This window comes from Egretta garzetta, unplaced genomic scaffold (assembly GCF_000687185.1).
Source record: "Egretta garzetta isolate BGI_Z169 unplaced genomic scaffold, ASM68718v1 scaffold39, whole genome shotgun sequence".
Taxonomy (NCBI): Eukaryota; Metazoa; Chordata; class Aves; order Pelecaniformes; family Ardeidae; genus Egretta; species Egretta garzetta.
Genome location: NW_009260945.1, coordinates 2,861,818 through 2,889,015, shown reverse-complemented (window position 1 = coordinate 2,889,015; position 27,198 = coordinate 2,861,818). Strand labels below are relative to the sequence as shown.

The following is a 27,198-nucleotide window of genomic DNA, read 5'->3' as shown; positions in this document are numbered from 1 at the left end:
TTCAAACATATGCCAAATGGTTCAACAAGTATTGAACACCATCAACCACAAGGGCGTTTGCTGACTTGCAGGTAAATTAAAGTGTATCTGTTCACAGTAGTTTGAAGAGTTGCTGACTAAATGACTTTTTGTTGCTAGGACTTGAATCAAACCAGTTACCAGAACAATTACTGAAAATATTTTAACAAATCTATTCCTAACTCCCCAGGAAACTTCTTGTTTACTGCTATGCACCAAACTACAGTCATAGGGAGGCTGTTGAGAAACTAGAGGCAAAATTCAGTCTCTCCTTTCCTACTAGTACATGTTTGCCAGTTAGCTTAAACAAGAATCAATCTTTTCCATGGTAATGAAGGACACTGAGGAATTTTAGTGGTACCAAAAGTCTTAGCAGCAGCCAATTACTGTACATAGCAGGACTATGGGCCAGTTCAGATCGACCTGCTGCCCCTCCACTCTCTTCCTGTGTAATCACTACCCCTAGGTGTCCTCTCAGGAAGAGGGGGAGATAGATAAACAACTAGTAAACCTATTTTTTGTAAGATGTATCAACTGCTTAATGCAAAGGTTATTCAGTCTGATTTGCTGGTGAAATAAGAGGCGAAGACCTGGATGATTAATAACTCCAAGATGACTGTAAATATTAGCAGAGTTGTCTCTCTGGAGATACCAAATTATAGTAAGCTCTAACTCTGTCATTCTTATGCTGAATATTTCTTCAACTTGCCAAGTTATTCTAGGTACTTCAGAAAACTAGCTGTAAAATAAGATGCAAAGGAATACTCTTAAAAGCAACAGAATTGTGATGATCAACAAATAAGGAATTTTAGGTCCAGAAGGAGTCATCTGTCCTTGCAATGGCAGAATCAATTCTTGGGGGAGGACAAATGTAGATTTTTATCCTGTGATGCTCCATTAAATGCTTAAGATGTGTGCTGAGATAGGTGTTACTATAATAACTGTAATAAATGTTCCTTCAGGTTTGTGAAAACCAGCATGGAACTATTGGGGCAATCATTAGGGATGATTATTGATGTCTCTGATGGAGAGAAATGACTAAACTCTTACTCAGGAAATCATCTTTCCACATGAATAATTTCTCCTATTCTCTCTCTCAAATCTACCCTATTTCTGGAAGCTGATGGAAAAGCTTACAGCGGGAAAACACCAGCAATATTTTGTGCCTCCGACACAAAAAAGAACCTTGAGTTTAGTTTTGAATACAACATAGTTTGATCTCTTGGAATTGTCTCTGTTCCTTAATAAATCTGAGGTATCGCTGGTGAAACTGGGGTAGCTGTCATACATTGACTGCATCATTCCTGTATGTTGAGAGAACAACCATGGAAGAAATTCTGTACCAGAATTCTCACAGGTTCTTCTGGTTTCTGTAACATTATAGATTTGAGGACATTTAAGGATGTCATGGCAATTTTAGTATCATATAGAAATTACCATGTCCTTTTCCCAAACCCCTTATTTAAAAATTACTCTGTTCCTATCCTGACATGAAAAAATGTTATGAAATAAATAACAATAGAGATATCTATGCAAATACCTCTTTTTACAGATGTATGTATATAGACATGCATGCACACATATTCTTTCTCTGTGTACTTAATAGTTACACTTTAAGGATCTTACAGGATGAAAGCCACTTTATAAATGAAAGATATTACGTATCCTAAGAGACTTCTACTTATCCTTTATGATCTTGCTTAATGTTCTACTAAATCATGCTTAGCCTGTTGCTTTCCCACTTATATCCTCATTTACTACAATGAATTTTACATTTAAACCTTGTCCAAATGGTTCCTTTAAATGTTTCCCACACCTCTGGCACAAATTTCCACACAACTCCATCAGTCCCTGGAGATTAACGCATAGGATTGGATCATTGATGATCATCTGTATCGTCAGAATACTTTCAGGCTGGACTCAGAACAATAACAACTTAAAAAAAATTATATGTGAGTGAATGATGGTTTATCATTCATCCACAAAATTTAGTGGATTCTTTTATTTTTAATGAATAATGGACAGTTGGCATCTTAGATCATAAAAAGAAGCCAATTCAATTCAAAACATCTTTACACAACTCATCTAGATTCAGACTCTCAAAAATGTTTTAGGGGCAAGAGGTAAATAGGTATTTTCTTGGCGCTCTGTTCCAGGGTGAATTTTAGTTCAGATAAAAGACTTCAGCAATCTTTGAATAATATCTCTCACTGAGATTTATGGGAGCTTTGCTATTAAGTCTTATGGATAAAGGATAAGACCCAAGTGTGTTTTAAAAGAAAATAGAGTAAAATTGATTGCATTCCAGAACTGCATTTGGTTTTGAGCATCCGCTAAAACCTTAAGTTCACATCAGAAACACACCAAGCAATAGAGGAAATGCCCCATGGATGATACCTGTTACTGCAGGGAGAACTAGCTGAGAAGTCTAAATGCATCTCAGAGCTGAAGTTATGATTTTAGATGTTTTTAATAAAATGTATTCACGTAGGATATTTTTGCTTGTTTTCCATTAGTCTGTTAATAATTTGGAAAAATTAACAAGGTTTGCATTTGTTTCAAAAATCATACCATTTCACCTTTGAATCACTGCTAAACATATTCTATACTTGTCTTGGCTCTGCTTGCTACTGAAAAGCACAAAGTCCCTTTTCCCGGATAAATACATCCCTAGTTCACATAAAATCTGAATGTAGATTACTCATAGAGAAAAGCACCGAGCATTCACAGAAGCTAACACCTTCTTGTTTCACAGTCAATTATTCATGTTTCCAGTATATAAGACCATTTTTCTCTCCTTAAATAACCAAGTACTTCTCATTTACATGCTGAAGTTGGGCACTGAGGGAAATAGAAGGAAGGCTAGCCCACACGTTTGATCTAAGCATTTATACATACAGTGAATAAATGTACAAGACACACTTTACCCAAAAAAGGAACGTTAAATTAATGAAAACCACCAGTGGCTCATGTTCTTTATAGTATTTACTCTGGTATTCAACACAATATGTAATTGTTGCTATGGCAACTGCCACATCTCTTGGCACCATAATAATTCTCAGATAAATGGATCTTTGTCAGAGCAAACTCCAAAGCCAGCATATATGAAACCTGCATTTCTTTGGTGGTGGGAATCTGCAGAGTTAAGTTGGAAGTATAAATTCAGCCCAGGCCTGAGGGAAAGCACAAGCCTAGCAACAGAGGTGAGACTCTGCTGCAGAGCTGAGGAAAAGGGGGAGCATGGCTATATATAAAAAATCCTAACTGCTGTGCACTGCCATGGGACTTGCAGGGTCACTCAGAAACAGTCCAGCAAAGAGGTACAGGAGTCACGTCCATACAGCGCTGTCAGACACAACTCCTGCTTCGAGGGTTTGATCTAAAGTCTGCTGGAATCTGATTATTTCAGCAGGTTCTGGATTAGGCTGAAGGATAAAAAGGGAAAGTAGGTGACTGGAATTTCTATGGAAAATAGCTTATTTCAGTGGTTAAGAAATTTCTTATATAAAAGGAGCTCTTTGTTGTTTCTCCAACAGCAAGTGGCCTGCACAGAGGATTTTTATAAAAATATAGCCAAAAAGGCAGCTAAATGACAGTACAGAATGACCCATTGATGAGAACAAGCTCCTGCTTTCATTGACATTAATTAAGATGTATTCTGTGAAACCTGCAATGTAGCACTGCAGACTTGGAAAAAAAAAAAAAGTAAAAAATTTGCATCCTTTCACTGGTGATTAAAGCAGGGAAAAGTAATTTACCAAAATACCATCAACACACAGGTATTAAATTCTAAAATCACTTATTCCTCAGCTTATTATGCATGAATTCCAAATCAATAGGCATTTGCAGTGTGATAACGAACACAAGTAAAAGAAGTAATAACAAGTTAATCATTTAATGGCTAGTAGAACGTTACTATGCTAAGCTTTCTGCCAAACTGAATGCAAAATTAAGAAGATGAATTTTCTTTTGTTTGCTCTTAAAGAAAACCCATCTTTACATGCCTGAAGGACACCTTCACTTCCGAAGGCAAAATATCTCCACAGCTTTTGTAAAAGAAACTATAATCTATATACTGTTTTGATCAGTAGAATAACTCATAAATGTATCGCAGATATTGATGTACCCCTGTGACTTACTCTATTCTGTGCCTTAAAATTAAATGCAAAACATGCTATTTTATTTATGCACTGCATTACTTTTTGCAGCAACTGCTATATGCAAAATCTAATAAGATGAAACTCTTCCAGGCTGTTTGTCAATATCTCATATGAGAGTCCATCTTCGTACTTTTGCAGTCATTTTCAGCCTATTTGGAATTCTATTCTAAACTGAAAAAATGCTAATATACGTTAATGGGAACAATTGCTTGCTATATCAAAGCGGTTGATTCTTGATCTTATTTTCCAAATAAATTATTGGAACTGTCAGATGACTAAACTCAACTATTCACTTCCTTGCGTGAATATTTTTTTCTGTGAGAGAATCCTGATTCATAATAAGATTATTGATCCTTTATCATCTGTTCTAAGGCAGAAAGCCATACAACATGTAGGATTTAAGGCTCTAGGCACTTTTTATCTCATATCAATAAAATTTGCAATCTCTATCCTGCAGGGATAAAGCAGAGAGTAAAACACAAACAAGAAATGCTAATGTTTAAATCCAAAGAGCTTAGTTTCATTATTTCTGTCTGATACTTTAGGAAACAGGGGCACAGGCATAAAGCAACTTGCACAAACATATACAGCGACTTAGTAGGAAACAGAATTCAGGTCTGCAAAATGGACAGAAGTTTTCGGCCAGGCTGCCTCTCCTGTCCTCACTACAATAAACATAGCAAGGTACTGATGCTAGGAAAAGCAATGGTTTGACAACAGGAAAAGAAAAGCAGCGTATCTGACTAGCCCTTAGCTGTTACAAAGTGGACTGGACAGAGTAGCAGGACTAGAGCAACTTAATTTCCTTCAACCTGAGCTACTGCTGCTGATGATTTTAAACTTTCTTTGTCTACAACATGCTGTCTCAGGGTGCGCTCCTCCCTCTTATCTCTTCTTTTCTTTCTCCTATTCCTTTTCCATCTAATGCCTGAAAAGCGTCCTGAGGGTTTGACAGTTTCTATTTAATAATTTCATCCTTCTGTATGGAAGACTGCTGAGCACCTTACAGCGAAGTTACTACCAGCCTGGAATTTCTGACTATCTGCCTGCCCTCTTATCTGCTTTGGTGCCAGACTCTTGATATCTCACTCTCCCCTGCCCCATATCTGTGACGCTGTAACAAATAAAAGTTCTAAATAACCTCCTTTGCTGGGGGGGGGGAGGCTTCATTTTGCCACACAAAAAAAGTCAGAGAAAGATTGTTTCCCAAGGTTTTCTTTTAGCTCCCAGTGTATTAAGGGTATATTCATTAAAACCAGGATTAGATTAGAGAGCAGGAGAAGGACTAGCAGACAGTCATTTCATTTAGCATTGGAGGACACAGTTCAATTCCCAGCTTGCTGCATTTTGCAGCTCAGTCTGTCATGAGACTATACAAAAGATTGGCTATTCTTCCCGTCTTCCACAAAACCAGACTATTTAAATAAATAAATAGATCCACTAATGTCTGCTCAAATGCTCTGATGTGATGAAATTTCCAACTTTCAGTTGTCGTAATATTTCCATAAAACAAAGCAAGGACTAAACATTGGGTAAGACGTAAGTAAAAAACCTAATTATTATCACTCATCAGCTCAGTCAGTTTGCTGAGCATGGTTTGCAAGTGATTTATTTTTCCATTAGGGATCTGAATCTTAGCAATTCCATGAATTATTCAGAATAAACCCAAAGTTCATTTTGGGAATCCTAGGTGAATCAAAATATTTCCATGCCTTGTTTTAACATCACCAAGCACTCAAGTCCTGACCATGTGAAAGGGTATTAAGCAAACGTTGGGCAAAGCAGAGCACAAGCACAGATGTGCATGCCTTACCAGCACTGCCCCATGGTGAACGCCAGTGAACTTCATTTCTTTCATTGAGCACTCTGATTGCCTGAGGGTACAACTGTGCACACACACATAACTATTAAAAAGGTGACACTCTATAACGTTACACCTTCCACAGGCCCGTGACAACTCTTCTGTGCATTTGTATTCCACAGGCCTCTCAAAAATGACTAGTTTTTTGTGAATTCTCCCCTCTGTCAAGACAGACAGAAGACAATGTATCTAGCCAAAGCCATAGGAGGAAAGGGGAACTAACAGCAGGCTGTAGAAAGCAATCCAGCTGTAATCTGATGTACAGACTTTTGCTCTCAAGAGCATGTATGCATATCTGTAGGTATAGACAGTCATGGGGTTTAGGATATTTTGCAGAAACATCCAAAAGCAGCAGTGCTGTATATGCTGTTCTGTCACTAGATCCTGCAAAAGATTCTGTGATCAGAGAGCAACAGCCAAGTTGGCTGATGATGTTGAGGAACCATCCATCTTCTCATACTGTAGCCATGGCCACCCTTTGATAGAAAGCTGCAGGCTCTGCAGATCGAATATACTTCTGGCAGAAGAGTAAGGAAACATGCCCTTCAGACTAAAAAAGACGAGTTAAACAGTAAGTGGTATTCTAACAGCCACTGACTATACTGTGGCCATGAAGTTAGTTTAAGTTAATCACTTAGGACTGATCAGAGAGACCAACTAGAATCTTCCCACATCTTCAGCAGAAAAGACCCCCCCCCCCCGCCACTAGAATACCAAAAGCTTTTCTGTGCATTCCATATTTCACGTCTAAATATTTTCAATATTCATCTAAAGTATGGTTGCTAGCAATCACAAAGTTTTAGGAATTATGCTGTCTCCTCCCAGGTTCAGACTGCCAGTCAGCATATTAGAGATCATTGTTGTCAGTCATTTCCAAACATGTTCAGAATCTGCAATTAGAAACATTAACAATGGGATTTCACAGATGCAGGTTACATGCTTTCTGAAAAGAAACAGCAGTTGCTGGCAGTGGGGAAATACTTAAGAACTACTTATCCCCTAATTAAACAAGGTACTGTACTCTAAGTACTGAATGCTAAGCAGTGCTCTAGCATGTGCTCATCTTAACCCTACAGAATTATGCTGAATTACTAAGGCTCCATCTGAGCATTTCTTAGCCAAGACTTCTTGCATAAACAGATGGAACAGTTCTGCTGTTTCCATGCTGACACATTCAGACTGTAAAAGTACAGGATTAAGTTCAAATTTATCATAAAATCACTTTAGATAGGACACTGTAATCTTTATATCCTTCTCAAGTCTGACAAACAGAAAGACAAGACTGTCTGTGTTGTGTTTAAAATAGGCAAACAATAGCTGAAACAGTTGGTAAAAACATTGATTTAACAGCTACAGAGTGCTGGCTGAGGCCAGAGTAGGACAGCCACCCCCAAAGATCTTTATATTCCCTTGAAGAAGGGGATGATCCTCACTCGATGGATTTCTCGTGACACATTAATGCCCCATGTAACTCCCAATGGCACTGCAGAAACCAAGGATCACCATACTAAAAGGGTAATCTAGTTAAGAACTGAATATCAAAATCCATAACGAAGTGATGAAAGCAGGTAGAGATGATGCTATGATACTGCTTTGAGGAGTCACCTATGAGGGAAGACTGGCAAGTGGCAGGATATGCCAGATTTAGACTGATTTTCTCTCTTCAAAGCAACAAAAAGAGGAATTAATTAATATTGCTGGAACATTTTGAGGGAAGACTGTCCAGACCCTGAATAAAGAGAAAAGGTTACTGACAAAGCTATGTCATAGTCAGTGCAAATACACATCTGTTAATCCCTACTCATGAGACAAGATTTTGCCAAATTGTAACTTTCATAGAATATTTCCCCTCAAAGACATTGAAGGGCTGCTTCTCTAAGAAAACCAGAATAAAACTTCAGAATATGATTCTCGGAGAGTCAGATCTTCACACATAAACCAATCCTCTGAAATTTAACTCCAGACCTCCTGCCAGAGATGTCTCAAACTCCTCTGTGGTTTCAGTAACTTCTAACTCTGGAGAATGAGAATCCCCATTTTGAAACAGCTCCTAAGATTTCAAAACCTGGAGTGAAAACAAAATCTCTTGAACATTCTTGTGAATGCACCAGAAGGAGCATGCCTTGCTCGTTTGAGACACAAGACAGCCAAATGCCCAGCTCTTGCAAGTGTAGTTTTCCTACTCTGACTTTGGCAGCATGTGGTCCTAAATCCACAGCTCCACCACGTAGGAGACTCAAGTATGACCTTGTTAAAATTTAACTTTGTGAAGAAAAAGCATATTTAAATAAAATTAAATTCAATTTAAGTGTTCTGATCAGCTCTCTACTGTTACACATTCTGGTACTTTCTCTCCCGTTGGCAATCTATATTCACACTGCTTAAAGTGCAGATCAAAACCTTTCCTCAGCCACGGACTTTCAGAAGTTTGTTCAACCTTTCCCCTAAAGCTAATTTTTTTTTTTGTAATGGAAGACTTAAGTTATACTAAGCTACTGTTGGAAATATAATGAGAATGCTGGCAGCTGAAAGTCTAAATACCAAAATGGGACAATAGATCAGTCATTTTTATTATGGCTTCTTTATACTTCTTTGAAATTATAGGTCTCTAAAGGTAGCAAGCTTAATTGTCTAGTAAGCCGCTGTCTTGCCTACCTCTCTCCTAAATGCCACGACACAGAAACGAAGGCTATCCCCCATTGCCTTTTGTTTCTTTCATGGGTGTGAAGTAAACAATTCAATCCATTTCTGAAGCACTTTTCCCCTGTAGTATATGAGGTTAGTATTATACTGAAATTCAGAAGTGGAAAAGAAAGGACACAGCATTCAGCAGACAGATTAGAACAAAAATCACTAGTGCATAGAGACAAAGTGTAAATATGCCTTGCTATTTGTGTGAAGTTGTTTATGTAGCTTAACACATAACAGTATCAGATAAGCACACCTATATGAAAATTTAAATTCCACAGCATAGAATTCATTCCCACATTTTTAGACCTGGAGCAAACATGAAGGTTCTGTAAATTCTAAATTACAGGTTTAGACTATGATTTTCCATTTTCAGTCACAGTCAAACTGTGGTTATCCAACATAATGTACACTAGAAGAACCAGCCTATTTGGATACTAGGGCTCTTTCATTTGAATAAATTCTTGAATATTATGCATGTTTAGCATTTACACCTGAAGCTGTAATATATCATTCAAAACCTAGAAAATTTGTATTTTAAGTTAAACTAAGTGCTAAACATTACACCAATATCTGGATTGAAGACTGATTTTGATCTCTCTGCTAACAGACTGCTTACAGTCCTAGATGGCACATGTAAACATCTAGCAGCATCTCTGCAGCATTTTCTTCTAGTCCTTTGTATTTATCTTACCTTTAATGCACCATGTTTTTCATTTGCTCCAACAATCAAAATTTCTGCCATATCCTCAGCATGCTCAGACCGCGCGTGGACAAACAAGGCTCCACCAGCTTCCGAGATATTCTTTAGTGCTACTAAAGACCCGTCACGTTCCACCTTAAAGTCTGGGTTAGACACTTCGAAGTTCAATTTGTTATTCCCCTTGCAGTCATCAAATTCAACTGGGGGGGGAAAAAAAGAAAAAAGCAAGAACACAATTATGAGTATCCACTTTGGAACATAGGCTTCAAACATTTTTATGTTATTGGCTTGTTTACAGATCTTGGGAAGAAACATCTCCCGATCTAAAGGGAAAAACTTTCAAAGCAGCTTTGTATTTGTGTGACCATAATTCATAGACAAATCTTATGAATATGCACTTTCAGAAGCACGAACAGATTTTGACCATGCTAATTGGGAAGGTAGAAGATAAACTAAACACTTTGGGCGCGAACATTCTGTGATCACTCAAATCGAATGCACAAAATGCACACCTGGTTCTACAAATTGGGCAGTAGCAGTAGAGACCTTGTTATCCTCCTCATCGTAACCTGGGATCCCTAAAGGCTCTTCTGCTGTCAAAGTGGTTTGAGATATCCCGTAAATCTTTATGCTTGGAATTGGTTGTTTACAGACTATTCAACTTTGCCTACTACAAAAATGTTACATAACAGAAAAATCAAGCTACAACATTTCTTACTACCAAGATTGTGATAGAGCATACGAGCTGCGCTATCAGTATTGCTAAGGATTATGAGAACTTTTAATTATACAAGAGCTGTCAATAAATCCTGTTCCACTTTACATGGAAGATCCTCTCTGGGGCTCCTTTCTCCTCACGCTTTCCCCCCTCTCTGGCGTGAGTCCCCTCCGCAGGCTGCAGCTTCCCTCAGGACTTGCCCACCCGCTCCTGTGTGGGGTCCTCCAGGGGCTGCATGGAATGCCTGCTCCGCGCCTGCACCCCCCTTTCTTATTCTTATTCTTCCTCTTCTTCCCCTGGGGTTCACACTGCTCTCGCCAACATTTTTTCCCTCACCCCCAGGCAGCGTTTTGCCCCTTTCTTAAATGGGCTTCCATAGGGGCATCGGCTGATGAGCTCAGCTGTGGCAGGCGGTGGGGCAGCTGTGGAACTGCCCAGAACCACCCGGAACCGCCTAGAACCGCCCGGAACCGCCTAGAACCGCCCGGAACCAGCACAGGGCAGCCCGGCCTCGCCTCACAGAGGCCCTGCAGCCCCCCCACACCCCATACATCAACAAAGGCACAAGGATCCTGAGGTGGGATTTTTAAAAGAACAAAGTTGTGATGCTGTGAGCTTGTGCCTGACTATCCTCTTACTGAGAAGAGTCCAAACTCTATAGCCCACCACAGTCTATTCCATAAAAATCATTCCAGCACCTGAAGGATCTGCTTCTGCGCAAGTTTTAGGCTTGCTTACATATTTTTAACTAAAAGTTGCTCCCTTTTCTCTCTGCTTTACTTGAGGACGAGAGAACTATCCTTGGATTCACAGTGGGATAACAAACCAGAATTTCATCAGCTCATTTCCCATTTCATTGAATTTTGCTGAAAGCAAGAGGGATTGTAAATAGAAACAAAAAGCTCTTTCCCCTCAGATGCTCCAGTCCCTCCAGACAAACCTATCTCGGTCTGTCATGTAGCCAGACCGCTGCTTGCAATTCTTACACTGCAGTAGAAGCAGGGGGGTGAAAACACAGGATCTGGGAGCAGTAGCAGTTTAAAACAATTTGGTAGTGCTCAGACTGTGCTGGTGTCCACGCTGGTGTCTGAGGCCGGGAACCGCTCGCAGAAAGGGTCTTGTGCTGACAAAGGCTGTTAGCAAGGCCTCCCTTGTGTAAAACCACCCCTTGCAAATTATGTCAGTGATATGACAAGCATTTTAACAGATTCACTGCAATCTCCTAAAGCTATCAACCCACAAAAAGACAAAATTTTCCTGTCACCACAAATGTGGGAAGTTGAAATTCTTTACACTAATCACTGTCTAGATTGCAGCCTTGATGAATTATGAGTAGATTCTCTTTTAACTTACTATTAAAAAAAAAAAAAAAAACCAACAAAACAAACAAAAAACACCACACAATGAAACAGGGTCTTAAGAAGATACCTTTTTATACTGAATAAATATGTGCTTCTCCTAGTCAAAAACTGCTGGTTGGTCTACTATTAACAGCTTATTAATTATGTCAGGAGGAGGAGGAGAGAAAAAAAAAAAAAAAAAAAAAAAAAAAAAAAAGAGAGAGAGAGAAAAGAAAAGCCTAAAAAAACTATGATAAAGTAATCACTTAAAAACAAATGTCCTAGTTCAGAGCTACAGCATCGCCCAGCCAGACACTACAGGTCATGTTCAAAAAGAGGCCTAGCTGTGTTGTGCTTCAAAGAGAGGGGAGACTGGCTGGGAGTACACTTCTCCCACCTTGCTGCTCAGCATTTACAAACCTTGAGATTCCTGCATTGCTGCCATCTGCGTGCATTGCAGGAATTCAAAGACCACATGCAGATTTGACACATGGAATCAGGAGAAGTACTTGGATCTATAGTCTATATTCCCTTGAGTTACGAATTTGACAATTCTAGACCTTTTCTATTTTGCTCATCTATTGACCTTGCTTTATGAAACCCTGCAACTTTTTCCAACAAGGGCAGAAGCAGAGTTGTATGAAAGTGGGAAACTGTTTTCTTACCACATCTCATCCAAAAGCACTGATGCTTTCAATTCTCAGTTCTACCACAGAAACAGGAGTATTTGACGAGGTTAATAGCAAGGAGAGGGAAAGAAAATGAAAAGGCTCTGAAAAGTACTGACATGTAGGAGAGAAATTAGAAGTGGGTGGAAGGAGATAAAGTGATCGCAAGGTTTGAGAACATTGAAGATTATTCGGACGAAGGGCCAACAGAGATGAAACCGAAGCCAATTATTAAGAGACTTGACGAGAACTGTAGCCTTCGATAAAATGCCTAGTCAGAAGTTAGAGGCAAATGCGAAATTTATCAGAATGATGAGGCCTCCTGGACCAGGACGACCAGGGAACGCCGCATGGGATTGCATTGCATTCCCAATCATTCTCACAATGCCCCTCACTGGGAATGTTTGCTTCTTTAAACTCATGTGGCTTCTGGGGAAAAGCCAATGCAGATAACCAAAATTCACAGTACTTGAGCTGCCTGTACCAGGCTCCAGTAGCAGCTACATAGCCTAAGGAGCTGGCCCTGGCACTGGCCACGTTTCCCTGCCCTGCCAGGCATTCAGGGGAGATCTGAGGAGTTTCAGCTTCATCAGCTTACTCAGATTTCCTACCTGTGGCACTACATCTTTCTCAAACAAACCTACACATCACTGATGCTCTAAAAAAGCATAGGTCACTAAATATAGGGCAAATAGGATTTTTAGTTCTTAAGCTCTGGTGAAGAAAGCTTGCTTTATACACAAACCCTGTATACAAATATCTATGTAAGAAGTATAAAGAGTGATTAATAAATTACTTATGCCCTCCAAGTACTAACCAGTATAACAAGAAACTAGACAGGGGGTTGTGGATATCAGTTGCAGGAAGGTTCAGGTCGATATTGAAGAAAGCTAACCATTAAAAGAGGGTGCTGAGGACATGCTGAATACCTATCATTGCAGGGATTTAACATTAGGTTAATAAAATACCAGCTTAATCCAAAATCGCCCAAGACCAATCTCAGTAGCTGATCCTGCTTCAAAACAAGAGGTTGGACTAGGTAGTACCTTAAAGTCTTTTCCACACATAAAAGTTCTAGATTCAGTTATTTTCCCTGTCATTTCGTGTCTACATCAGGTCTATATATGTGGGGTTCATTCAAGAAAATACAAACCACAAACATGCAGTGAACTAACCACTCTCTTACCACACAGCTTACTCATGTAGCTGAGTCCTGGACACTGAACTCTCTCCCAAGACTGAAGGAAATTTGGGTATAGGACTGAGAACTTCTGAATACGAGATGAACAAGCACATACAAGAAATCAGAAAACAGATCAGACTGTTCCCACTGAGACGCTATCTAAATCATCAAAAGTGCCAGGTTTCAAGAAGGTATGAATTTCTCTCTTCTGAAATAAAACATCCCATTACAAAGAGTTCTTCCAGTAAGATCTTTTCAGATCAGTATTTAAACAATGCCCATATACCAAAAAAATAAAAGTAGTTACCAAAATCTATGTCAGTTAGATGGATAGCGCATGCTCTAAGGAGTCTGCCAAGGTTCATGGAGAGAAGAGACCAAACCATCTGGCAGACTGCCTAAAATGAAAAGGTGGTCTCCCAATACATAGCACTTTGCTGCCTGGCAACCATGATGATGTATGATCCTTATGAGGTATGATGATGTTTATGATATTCATGCATTTGTTGCAGAGATGAGGTGTGAGGAAAGCCATGAAATGGCTAACTGACATTATTCATACTACCCAGCTGCATTGTAACAGACTGGACGAACAGCAGCCTGATGAGAGTGGCCACACACACGAAAACCTCCCGTGTCCCCCTGCACGTTCACTTTGTGTTAGAGCTTAAGGAGTTTAACTGGATTGTAAGCTCTTCAAAGCAAAGACCACTTGTTCACTGTGTGTCTGTGCAGCACTTGCAACAAAATGGTTCATATTTAGTGTTCAGGGTGCTACAGAAGTGCAAAAAAACTAATAATAGTAACTGTTCAGCTATACCCTAACCCAAGATTTTGGTAATGCTACACCAGACATGACTAGTGATTGTGTCTCATTGTCAAGAACTCAACAGGCAATCAAAACAATGATCTAATATTTATTTACATGAAGGCAGAGTTCTTAATTTATTGATGCATATATGACTCTTGATGTTCGTAGTCATGCTCCAGCTGCCAAACGAACATCTTTATTGTACTTAATATGCCATATGGTATGAGACAGGCTCCAAAACTCCATGCAAGCAAAATGAAAATACTGCCAAGCATCTCCCAATGAAAAACAACATGCGTGTCACTCATTGCCCTCTGTTCATTTCTCAGCCTCCTGTATCAGACTTTTACTCCTTACTGTAAAAAAGCTCATTCACATGTGAGTTGTACAGAATATTTTTGTCCACCAAGCAATATTCTTTATTAGTAGTATCTGCATGCATCCCAAGGCTTTAATCGCTGACTTTGAGCTTATTATCATCAAAGGACCTGCTGGAAAAAGGATCCTTGTGCAAGATCTCAGGTCTATCACTATAACAATGAGAAACTGAAGTTGCGATTGGAAACATTACCCTTTATAGATCTCAGCAAGAAATCTCAAGTTCCTGGGATTCATCATTTCAGTGCATCCCTTTCTCACTGTTATGATATGCCACATATGTGAGGTTTCTACACAACTGTGATATTTATGATAATGAGCCACAGATGTTTTAAAGAATACCATTTTAAAACATTGAAAGGTTAGCAGTTGGATTTCTTGTAAGTGATATAAAAAGAAAACAAGCTGAAATAGATTTCTTATATTCAAAAGCATATATTAGGCTGATATATTCCTCTTCCAAAGTAATTTTTTTTCCCGAGTTTAATTCTCAGAAGTTTAATTTGTTTTGAACAGAAATACATAATCCCTAATTTTCTCTCTGAAGAAATCTCTACAGAGGTGTTCTTTTTTTATATTTATCTATTCTATATTTATCTATAAACACACAAAAACTAACTCTCCACGTGTCTAGCTAACATAAAAATACGAATATCTATACATAATGATAGCTAGCAACAAAATGGCTCCTCAGAGAGGAAATTTTGCATTGAATATACACACCAAACACACACACACAGACTTAATTACTCTATCAATGAAGGTTAGGATCCTTTTTATAAATACAATCTAGCCTTGTTCAAATCTGTGGGAATTACCGCATCAAGCGAATATTATCCCATGTACATTTTCTTATCCTTTTTAACAAGTAACTTTAGATCATATTGAAACCACAAGTCGGAAGCTGTGAGAGGTCTAGAGAGGCAAGAAAAGTAGCTCTGCTAAAAAGTCCTCCCTGCTCAATGGTATTAGCAAAATACAGAAGAGTTAGACAGGAACTGGCAAAGCTGAGCTTCATTAACTACAGAGAGAAAAGCGATGGTTAAAGCAAACGGAAATGCTTCCGAGTGTTGCTGTTGTATATAAAAATTCATAAACTACCATGACCTAGCAAAGCTCTCGTTAGGAATAAACGTTGATGCTGACTGAAAACAGCAGGCAAATAACTAAGGAGACAGTAACAGGCTACTACACGACAGCGTTCGTCACGCTGTCGAATGCCTGACTCTGGTACAGGGTGTCACACAGCAGCCCAACACAAACTCATAGAAACGCAAAGTGTTCTAAGTCTTCAAGAGATTAATTAACCTGTCAGTGTGGAGAGGATAAAGTCTACCTGAAACCAATACATCTGGACAACCTAAAAACATCCAAGAACAGAAGAGGAAACTGTTACAACAGCTTATGACAAAGGCAGCTGAAAAACAAAAGAAATCCTGCTTTTCAAGACAACCATCTCAATTTTCAAGACTACAATCTCAATTAGGAGAAACAGCTTCTTTCCCTTCCTTTGAGATGCCTTCAAAATCATCTCTGGAACATGGGTTCTGGCAGGGAGCCCACAGCATGTTTATTCCTCCTTTTGCTGTTTTTTCTGCAAGATTACTTAAACAGCAGAAGGAAAAAGAATAGAAAGAGAACAGCACTGCCCCACGACACTTCTGGGGCAGACTAAAGTCCAGATAAGACACTGCCAACAATTAAGTCGGACACTTTCCTTAGGAAATAACGATAACCTCATATCTTAAGTGCTCTAGAAATAATGGATTTGGGGCTTAGAAAAGCATGACTAAAACATTCCTTTTCACACACACACACAAAATTTTATTGAACATTTAAGAAATTAACAAAATTAATTTTATGAAAATCTTTTTTGAAGGTTTTGTAAACAGTTTAATGTTAAATTCTAGCTCTGCAGCAGAAATGCTGCAGAATTATTATTTTTTTTAAAATCCAACAATAGTAGATTATTATCTCCCACTGCATGTTTATGATTCTCTTTTATCTATATAATTTCTTTATGCGCCCATGAACTAAATTATAATGATGACTAATTTAGGATCCAGATAGTCAAAAGCTGAGGAAACACAAGCAACAGTACAATGTTCCTCAAACTATAACAAGAATTGCCTAATACAAACAAATACACACTATATTCAACTTCTTTGGAAGAATAAGTACTAAACAACAGACTATCTTTGTGCACACTTACAATGTCTACAAAAACAGATTACCTAAACTGGCAAACATCCCCATGCAATTTGTGTGTGATGAGCAGATCTGTGCATAGCCCTGTTAAAATGCAAAAATTAGGCCAGCAATTCATCCAGCAGGCACTAGGGTGTACATATCTGTCCTTCAGAGAATACCTTTTTCTACAGTATAAATGATACCTATTAATAGTCACAGGTTTTTTCTGTGCCATCAAAATGCATAGCAAGAATATATCACAGATAGGAGATAAGCTTCCCATAGATGAAGACAGACAAGGGATTTCGCCCAGAAAACCACCTGCAGCCAATAAGAGGGGCAACATTTTCACTGGAAGAATCACGCTGGTCCCTCTCCTGTATTACCTGGCTACCACCAGTAGTCCTAGCAGAGCTGGAAAAATTGCTGACAATTTGTAGTGCAGTTCACCTGGGCTGTAAGTGACACCAGACTGAAGGCTCCCTCTGCCTTTGTGTAATGGGTATGGATTCCCAAAAGAGTCGGTGATGCTCTGCCCTGTCTCTCTTCTCACCTTCTGCTATATCCAACACTGTACACTGGCATCTTTTCACATCTCGCCAAGCTCTTTGCCTCTCTTCCCCTAGCACATCACAACACTGCTTGCTTAGATACAAGTATGGCATCGGATACCCTGAGCTAGAGCTGAACAACCCTGCCCTAAAACCAGAAGCATCGTGACTTCAATCAGCCCAGCACTGAAGCAAAATGTATTGGCCCTGCAGCACTGGGGTTGCTTTTTGGGATTCCAGCAAGTATTTTCACAGAGCACTGTGTCAGCAAAACGGCTCCATCAGCACCCAACTCAAGGATTCCTTCCTTCTTCAGCACAGATGTCTAACTGCTGCTTCTTGCCTTTTTCCACCGTGCTCCCTCTTTCCTTTCTGCTAGAAAGACAGATCCCTCAATGGCACCTCATGTTCTTCAGCAAGTTTATTCTACCAACAGGGCTCCATCGGCAGTCTCTGGCTGCTTGAAAATACAGGAAAATACAAACACTATAATCAAAACTTAAGGCATTTCCTTCTCCCCCAGCAGAATTCACCAGCTGACATTACATGATACCTTCACACATCCTTTCGCTGTCTGTTGTCTCATTTAAGGCAAAAATCCAATCAAGTGGAAGGAGTTGTAATGAGTTGTTCTCAGCTGGAAGTTATCTTGACTTACTCATTACAATGTAGACATGTTATTGACTGATCTCCTGGGTCAGTGGCTGCCTTATAAGGCATGGTAATACCATAGCCTCTGCTCTAAGCCCTAGAGAAAAATTACTACTTCAACAAAAATATGATGTTAGTATGTCTGAAGAAAAATATAAAAATCAAACTTTAGATATTATACCACAGTCATTGATCTTCTGAGCACAACACACAGTTCAGTTTAAATGGAGCTGTTGTCTCTTTGTAAATGCAGAGGACACTTAAAGTGACAATATATTTGTGGAGCTACAGCCTCAAAGGAACTGTCACATGTGTGGAGGAATATGACATTTCACTATTAACACTGCCTTGATTCTGAACAGTCCAAATGACCCCAAACTTAGAAGCAGTATACAGAAGAGTCTCTCTTTAACTTCGTTAGTTTCAGTGAGAGCGTTTCCCATTGCAATGCAAATGATCGATTATTCCATTTTAGCGGATTTACATAACATTTTGCTGAGAACCCCAGGAGAATATAAGATGAAATTAACTTTAGATTCTTCCAAAATCTTTACTGGCAGAGTCCGAGACACAAGCAGACAGAATCAAAGACATTCAAATGTATTCAATATGTTGTGGCTCTGCAAATTGCTGTGAGAAGTTTGTCGATATGAAATTAATTGTATCCTATAGTGGAGGAAGATGAGACAAACGTCTGAGTTTGTACAAGAATTCCCTGTGGGATATAATGGATAATTTCCTTTGAATCCTGGCTGAATAAAAGCATCAAGAGGCACTACTGACCATGAATTTTCTTGGCTTCTGCACAAGCACACATCTGATCTTTGAGCAGTGATACCCAAACCAAATTTCTCGATATATGTAATTTATTGAAAACTAATCAGTTGAAGTTGTATTCAGCAGGGGAAACAGTGTCCCAGGAGATTTAACTGTGTAAATAAATTGCTGCCAGCAGATGTCAAAAAGTAACAACAAGCAATCACTCACGGGAAGTAACTACATTGCAACCAGCACAGAAAGTACCTTATTTATGCCAGTATGTTTTTAAAATGTCTCCAAAGCCACAAATTTATTTAGTAAGGGTTTTCAGTTAACTAGACAATTAGCCACAGGTCATGGGGATTTTTTCCCTCAAGTTCACAATTAAAACTGTTTGTCTTCAAGGTCGGTTTGTTATAATTACAGTGATCTGTCATTTCTTAATGTGATCTGTCATAACTTCTTGTTTCCTTTTTTCTTAATTTTTGCCTTTTTTTTTAACGGCACAAGCTTCTGTCAATGCTCAACTAAGACCAGTTTTCTACGAGTCTTAATTTAATTGAAATTAGGGTATACTATTAGATGAACAGAAGATTCACTGAATTATGCACACATTTACATTTGCCTGAAGTTTGTGCCATTAGTAAGAAAGCTCACTAAATGACAGAAATGAAATATTGGGCCTCACTGGAGGAATGGATGTTTTGTCCACCTCTTCAGTAGAAATAGTACAAATAACTCAGTGATTTGAGGATGGAAAAAGAAATTACTATTCTAAAAAGCCATGTTTCGTCCTATACCAAATCCATGGCAGCCACTCACACCCTTATACACTTGGTTTTTTTTCAAAGACAGGAGAAAAAACACTGCTTGCTATCTCTCTCTTGCTCTAGCAGTAGATTGAGACAAGGAGTGAAAGCGCAGGAGCTTTTCATTAAATAAGCTATCAATACAAAGTGCTTTCGCCACATTACCCACAGATACCATGCAGAGACAATATTGTCTCCGCCTTCTCAATCATGGGTCTTGGTTTCACCTTCTGTGTGAAATTACAACTGATCTGTAATTCAACAGTGAGTTGCACAGACTGCTTCCTAACCTCAACACTCTGATAAGCAGCAAAACTATTGGTCTGTACATGCTAGGAAATGTTAAAAAACCCAAATATGTGGACATCCACATACAGCTGTCCTTCTTCTGGAATCATAATCATTGTAAAAATCTTTCTTGGTGTGCAATAATGTTTTCTTAAAAGGCATCCCCAGGAATAAAGCTTTCAGCTTGGGCCATGTACAACTAATTTCCAAATAGCACTCAGTGGTAGGAGTTTGTTTCAGAAATAGAGAATGACACATCATTTACAATACATAAAAGGAAATGAGAGTGAGTAATAAATCCACTCTGTAATATTTTCCTTTCAAAATGGATACTGTAGGTTGCTGGCCTGTTTTCCCAGCTGCTGAATGAGTAATGCCATGCCTGAAAATCTGCTCAAACCATTTATTCAGTGGATTGTTCAACTTTCCCAGTGAAAAACCAAAACAAAGTTCCTCCTGTTTCCAGGGGAAAGCTTTTGCCTTCTCATCTTTGCCATCAATGAACCTGACAGAGAAATAACAATTTCCCTTAGTACTTTTTACCCAGTTCTCTCAAGTGACTTACCTCAACCTTTTTTTAAAAGTCACCAGTAGAAAGTTGATTTTTTTCAGACATATCTGATAAATGCACAAATAACAGACCTACACTCCTTTCCAGCCCTCAGCCTAAAAATTGGATTATTAAAATACAGCCCTTGGACACAGTTTATGAATACCTTTTCAGAATGCCTTCAAAAAACTAAATTGTATTTAAATTAGCAAAATTAGCTGGCAGTTAAGCTTTTGTTTTACTTGTGTATCAAGCCAATTCCAACACACAGATCATTCTATAAACCATAGAAAATCAACCACTTAATTACAGCCTGCTAAAGTACAAAACTTCTGAGATTAATGAAGAAAGCCACCTCTCAAAACTCTGCTGGATTTTAAACTTGCTCAACTTACCGTCATCTCTTTCAAACAATATCAGCACTTGACTAACAGTTACAGAACCAAATAACCTTGGTTTAAATTTTGACTCTCACACTAAGATCAGACAAGTAGCACTGCTGAGAACAATGTAATTAAAACTGCACCATGTAATCTTGCTCTGTGCAGTCATTCCCAGAACAGTTTCTATTCACATCAAACACAGGCTTTTATACTTTAAAGAAAGACAGGCTTTGGCATCTTCCACAAAAGGACTGACCTGAGGGAAAGTCTATTCTGTCAGTCAGGATCATTTATAAGCAACCTGAAATTTGTTTACATAGATAAACCAAGGAAAGAGCATCAGGCTACTGAAGTTTCTGCCTTTTATAATAACTAAGAAACAATTAAAAAAAACCAGAAAACACCAAAAACCAAAACAAAGCAGGTAACATGTACAGCTTAATAGCCATTATTTGATGGGTCAGATGACACCGTTATTCACATTTGCTGCTTAAATGGGTGGCATTGCTACACATGCTCACATTTCAATAAGTAGCATTGCATATGAAGTGAATGACAACAAAAAGCTGTGTCGGTTGCTTAACACAATCTACGTTTCAGATATACGCTATGGTTGGTGTTGCCGTTTGGCTGCTTGCTGGCTTCCAAAGGTGGGTATCCACTTTCATTTCACACTGCGTACGTAATGCTACCGGCTTATAGTTTGCACCAATGCAACCACAAGCTAAGGTTGAGATCAACGCAGTGTTTGATTCCAAGCCTTTTTGTCAGCTTCAGGAATATGGATCAGACCGATAACTGACAGTTTCTGCAGAAAACTGTGACCAATGAATATAATTTTTTCCTTATATTAAGCTCCGTATTTAACAAAAGGGTGCAATGAAAAGCTGAGCCAATCTCCCAGATACGAACACCCACGTTGGGGACTGTTTGTAGAAAAAAGCATCACATGAAAAATGAAAACAGAATGCCTCTAGTGTGGCAATTAAGGACACCAGCATATCCCTAACAAATAATATTTCTTTAAAGTAATATACTTTTATATTACATTTCTTATTAGCGTCATTTATTTTCATACGGTGATCACACTGGAGACAGATCAGACAAGATGCTGGCCTACCAACACAGTAAATACAATACTGACTTTGTAATCAGTATATAATTAAAGTGTTATTACCAAGTACTCTCTTAGATATAATAAATTACAGTTATTCCTAAAACTACCAGAATTCCACGTACCATTATAGTTGCCAACACAACAAAATTTGCCAGTCGTTCAGGGGCAGTTCTACATCCACTCATTTAATTTAGTTTTTAAAATCTAATGTTTACTTTCCTTTTTCCAAGTCAAAGAGATAACAAACCCATGATTTCTCACCTTCTCTCCCTTTCCTTACATTCAGTATAGGTACCATTAGTTGAAAATGCTCTGCTGACTGCACTGAGGATTAATAATATAGATTTCCTACACTATCACCTGACTTTGCAGTATTAGAATGCAGAAACCTGTCTCTTTTCTTTCACATTAGAATAACCGTAATGATCACAGTGCTTATGAAGTTTAAAGAGATAAGATAATAATCAGTCAATCTTTATTTTGCTTGTGGTTATAAACCCATTAAAGAAAAAAAAAAAAAACCCAAACCCCAACACTAAATCTGTGCATCCTTCCAGCTCATGTCCCCTTCCAAAGCATTAGTCTCTTGTGACAAATAAAGCACCATCCTTCTGTACACTGATATACCTCATCTGTGTTGCACTTTGCTAATGGCTACAATCATGACAAACTGAGAATTCATTTAGTAAATGTGATTTGCCAAAAGTTCTCAAGTGACACAATGTTGTATATTTATACACATGGCTGCTAAACAACTTTGTAGTCGTTCTATCCAGGAATTGAGGTGTAAATAAAGAATTATGCTGTATCAGAGAGTGCATATGGGACATTTATAGATTTAGGAACAGCAAGGTTATCAGAATTCATCACCTAGCAACAAATATAATATCATCAGCTCCCCCGTCTAGCAAGCATCTAGCAAGAAATATATTATGAACTCCACTGACTAGTGAGTTAACTTGGTAGTTTGAAGTTTAAATGAACTCTACAGCTAATTAAACTTAGCTCAGTGCTTCTGTAGGCTGTATGTTTCCATTTCAGCACATGCTTTATTCTGGAATAAACAGTTGCCATTCACTCATCAACAGATGGGTCACATTCAAAGCTGACAGATTCCGAAGAAATGAGAATACAGAAATGCCATACACTTTCTTACGGTTCCCAAGAAAACGAGAATGGTTACATAATGCATGTAAATACAACGCACAGAAGCAATTCTGAGAACATGCTGAGAGCCCTGCAGACTCCGAGAATACGACCAAACTGTCGTGTCAACATGGTTTCCACAATGCAACTTTGGTGATGATTCCAGTACAAAAGATTGGTTTTACAACTCCACACTTGTCTTGAACATTTCAAAGTGATAGATGTAATTATTCACTGAGTCATTTAACAATAGACTAGAACTTGCATCAATGAATATTAACTAAAAAAAAAATTAGTTTTCAAGTACCAAAGGCTTTGTGTATTCAGCCTGCTAGACAACTTTCATTCCCTCCCTCCCTTTCTCCCCTCACTGTTTTGCATAAATACTCTATTATTATAAACTCCCGCTGTCTTGAAACTGATGAGACATATTATTGTATAGGCAATGCCTGCTATTGTATTTCAATGTAGAGTGATATAGGTGCGGTGTTACCATCATAAAGTTGTTCATCTCTTATTATTTTAGGAATGCAAATTCTTAATCATCACCTCCGAGACCTTTGTTTTGGAAAACCTCTTTATTAAAATTTCTTTGCAAAGCTGAAGGCTAAACAAAACCAGATTTCATTACAACTCTGACAGACGTCCATTAATGTTTTGAAGTTCTGCCAGAGACAAGTCTAGAATGAATACATTCTTCACCATGGAAGCTTTCACAGAAGACCAAATTACAGAGAGAGCACTGGATCCTGAACTGGCATAAACAACGCAGGCCTACTATGCACATCCTACACAGAACGGTTATCCGAGATGTATCCCAATCCCAATTTATGAGAACATTTCCTTGCAGGAGGAATCAGAGCCCAGCAGCCCCGGCTTAGTGAAATTTGGCTACCTAGCCAATCATGACAAGTAAATGAGAAATAAAATATTGGCTTTTTACATTCACCCCCATCTTTGCCTGTTTTGCAGGCCAAGCCTTTATACTGTTTGTATACCCAGACTCTAGGCTACTCCTCATGGACAGCATCTTGACAGCACATGACTGAGCAAGCACCAAGCATGAATGCCCAGTCTTCAAGGAAGGGTTTCTCTTACCATGATTTACAGTTTACATGCCTGCCTTCCACCAGGTCTTCTGCTGACACTCTCTTTCCACAGGAGGCTCCTATACAGTGACTGACAATAGATTATCCTGCTTAACTTAGTTACCTTTCCAGAGTTGTTTCCCAAATCTCCATTCCTCCCCCAGCTTTCCAAAACACCAGAGGAGTAAAAATAATTTTACCATTGCATTCACTATTGCATTCCAGAGGGAGACTTTGCTTTCTGTCTCTTTTTCAGTTAAAGTATCTACAGTAGTTTCCCTTATGGTTGTGGAAAGTAAACCAACTTTTATCCTAACTTAACATACTGGGAGTTTCAGGATCTGTAACTGTAAATTGCTCATTTGAGGTCACACAATCAGCCAGTTCCAGAGCCAGTGCAAGAACTCAGGCTGTGTCTCTCCACCGCAGGGACCTGCCCACCAGCCATAGGTCTGTAGGACACTACTCACTGAATCAGCACACCACGTGAAGTCGCACACATCCCAGAAGAACAGCAGGCATTGTGACACAAGCATCAACGCTTGCTGGGGAGGAAATCCAAAACTGCAAGGTTAGTTGATCAGCACTCATAAAGTAGGCTCAGAAAGTTGACTACCACCCAAAAGCACCATTTGACAATAGACAGTGTTACAAAGACTGTCACTCTCAGAAACAGCAAAGCTTTTCGTAGGCAGAGGCATGTTAAATTTATTTCATTGTCTCCTTGTACAGAAGCCATCAGTTTTTTATTTGCACTGAAATGGGTTTTGGCTACTAGCACTGAAAATTCATTTATTCAAAATGCATGCTATGACCTACAGAAATCAAGCGCAGCCACAGAAACTACCTGAGAAAGTTCATCTCAAGGGCAAGCACGTATATAAAGTATTGAAAACGTTAGACAGGGATGCTCAAATTGGTATTTAGGATTAAAAAGGATATTTAAAATTCAGTAGTACCAACATGAGCATCCAAATGTTGAATATGGACAATAACTAGACACTAATATTTGGAAACTCAACCCAGTGCACTAAGTTGTTATTAGGAATGGAAGTAAACGCACCAAAGAAGCTTCAGATACCATAGCTGAATTCCCATTCCCAGCTAGACATTATTTATACAACATGGAGCAAACCTCTTATCAAACAGACACGTCCTTCTCCAGTTAGTACAAATGGTACAACACGGAATAACATCAGTAGGAAAAATCAAGAATCGGCGATTAGATTCCACAGTTATACAATACTATGGTTAAGAGACAAATGGAAAGCAAATTCACATATTCAAAAGGAAAATGTTACTGTTCTTTTGAGTGAATTCTTTAATTCCTGGGCCATCAAATCTCCATAGATGGAGATTTCACTAATGGTGAGAGCGTTTCATTCTACACAACAGAAAACTGCATCCAAAATGGGTGCTCCTATTGCTGAACTCCTGAAGAAAGATAATGCTAACATTATCCTTTTGGTAAAAAAAAAAACACCTTTTTTTTTTCCTAATTCTGCCTCCCATCATTCCAAACATGATTCTTCACTCTAGGTCAAAAAAAAACAAACCCAAACAACCCAAACTTTTAAAACATGATTCTTCACTCTAGGTCAAAAAAAAAAAACAAAACAACCCAAACAACCCAAACTTTCAATATTGAGAAAATTTATTTAAGCAAGGAAAAAAAAAAACAAAAAAGAAAATCCAGATTTTCAAATTCTGAACTTCTGAGCCAGAAAGTGGTTGTTCTCACAGGTCCATAAGATGTATTATGAGGCATTGCCCCCATAAACTGGTGTGTAATATTAACGAGTTACATCAGAAAGATAATATCAGTATTTTTAAATAAACAATGAAATTAAATAATTTACAAAAAAAAAAAAATGCAAAACTGTCAGTGTCCCACCAAAAAAGCACCACCTTCCAACCAGTAAAATTATGTAGTGTTCTTTATCTTCTTTGAAGTACTGCGTGAAGCAAACCAGATAAATAATTTTTCTACTACTTCCTTACACAGACCCAATAGCCATTCTACGTGGAAACAAATGCCTGTGCTGTGCAAATTAATTTCTTGCTTATTAAAATAATATCACATTCCCAAAGGCACAGAAGGGAATTAGGGATTTCTCTCTTCAGATGTTACCTCCTCCATAAATCTTAGAACTTTGTACATAATTAATTAAAAACTGATGCAGTATATAACTCATCGTTTTATATATATATATATCAGCTAACATTTCTCGTTAAGGCTACAGGTTTTGCAACTGCATCTGCTTCATAGCAAATAAGGTCTTTTTATACGCACCCCTCATAAAATAACCTATAGTTTCAGATTCATGTTGTTTTGTTTGGGGCTTGTTGGGTTTTTTTTTCCCCCCGGCAGATATGTACATTGCTGCTATTCCTTTAAGACAACATTTACCTGGGAAGCAGGAGATCAAATGCAGCATTTTAAGAAAGCCCCCAAAAAAGACACTTCTTAGCAAACATCTGAGGAGAGCAAATAATTCAGAATAATCATTTATTTATTGGATTTGCCATTTATTTTTCTATTCACCACAGATTGCTAAATTCTTATATGTAAATTATTCATGAACTTCTGCCAATGCTTCTTCCATTTAAATTACTATGAAAATGTAGTTGCAATTATTCAGATTTCAACATTGGCTCTGTCAGTTTTTTGGAGCACCGGTTCTGTTCCATGATTGGTTGCAACTTGCCAATTTGGAATATGTTTCAAGCATTACACTTGAGTACACGGTTCAAAATTTACTTTGTCAGGTCTATACTTGCAATTTGTGCTCTGAATATAATGTTTTCTGACATTTCCATACTGACAAAAGCTCTAGTGTAGACACAGCTATATCTTGCTTCAGTGGATGTTTCAGTGGCATTATTTCAGTTACATTCAGTGCCAAAGCCATTACCAAAATACATAAGACAGACAGAAGAGTTCTTTGACATTAACTGTCTCTGTGTTTTCTACTATTTATAAAGGTGCTGCCCATGCCTGAGTCAGTAGGGCTCTTGCTAACAATCCCAGCGGGCTGCTGCTCCAGCTGTCCTTAAACTGCATACCCAGCACTTGAGGGGTAACACAGCAGACCACATCCCAAGAGTCCAAAAGAGAGGTAAGGGGATAGCAAGTAG

The 27,198-nt window shown here is 38.5% G+C and overlaps 1 protein-coding gene across 1 annotated transcript in view; it reads right to left on the bottom strand.

Moving 5' to 3' along the window:
* The window catches only part of CDH13 (cadherin 13), a 583,915-nt gene that overhangs the window by 313,876 nt on the left and 242,841 nt on the right, over nt 1-27,198 (bottom strand). The window contains exon 4 of the mRNA XM_035902601.1: nt 9,422-9,630. Coding sequence (XP_035758494.1) covers nt 9,422-9,630 — 209 coding nt within the window. The remainder of the gene's footprint in view (nt 1-9,421; nt 9,631-27,198) is intronic.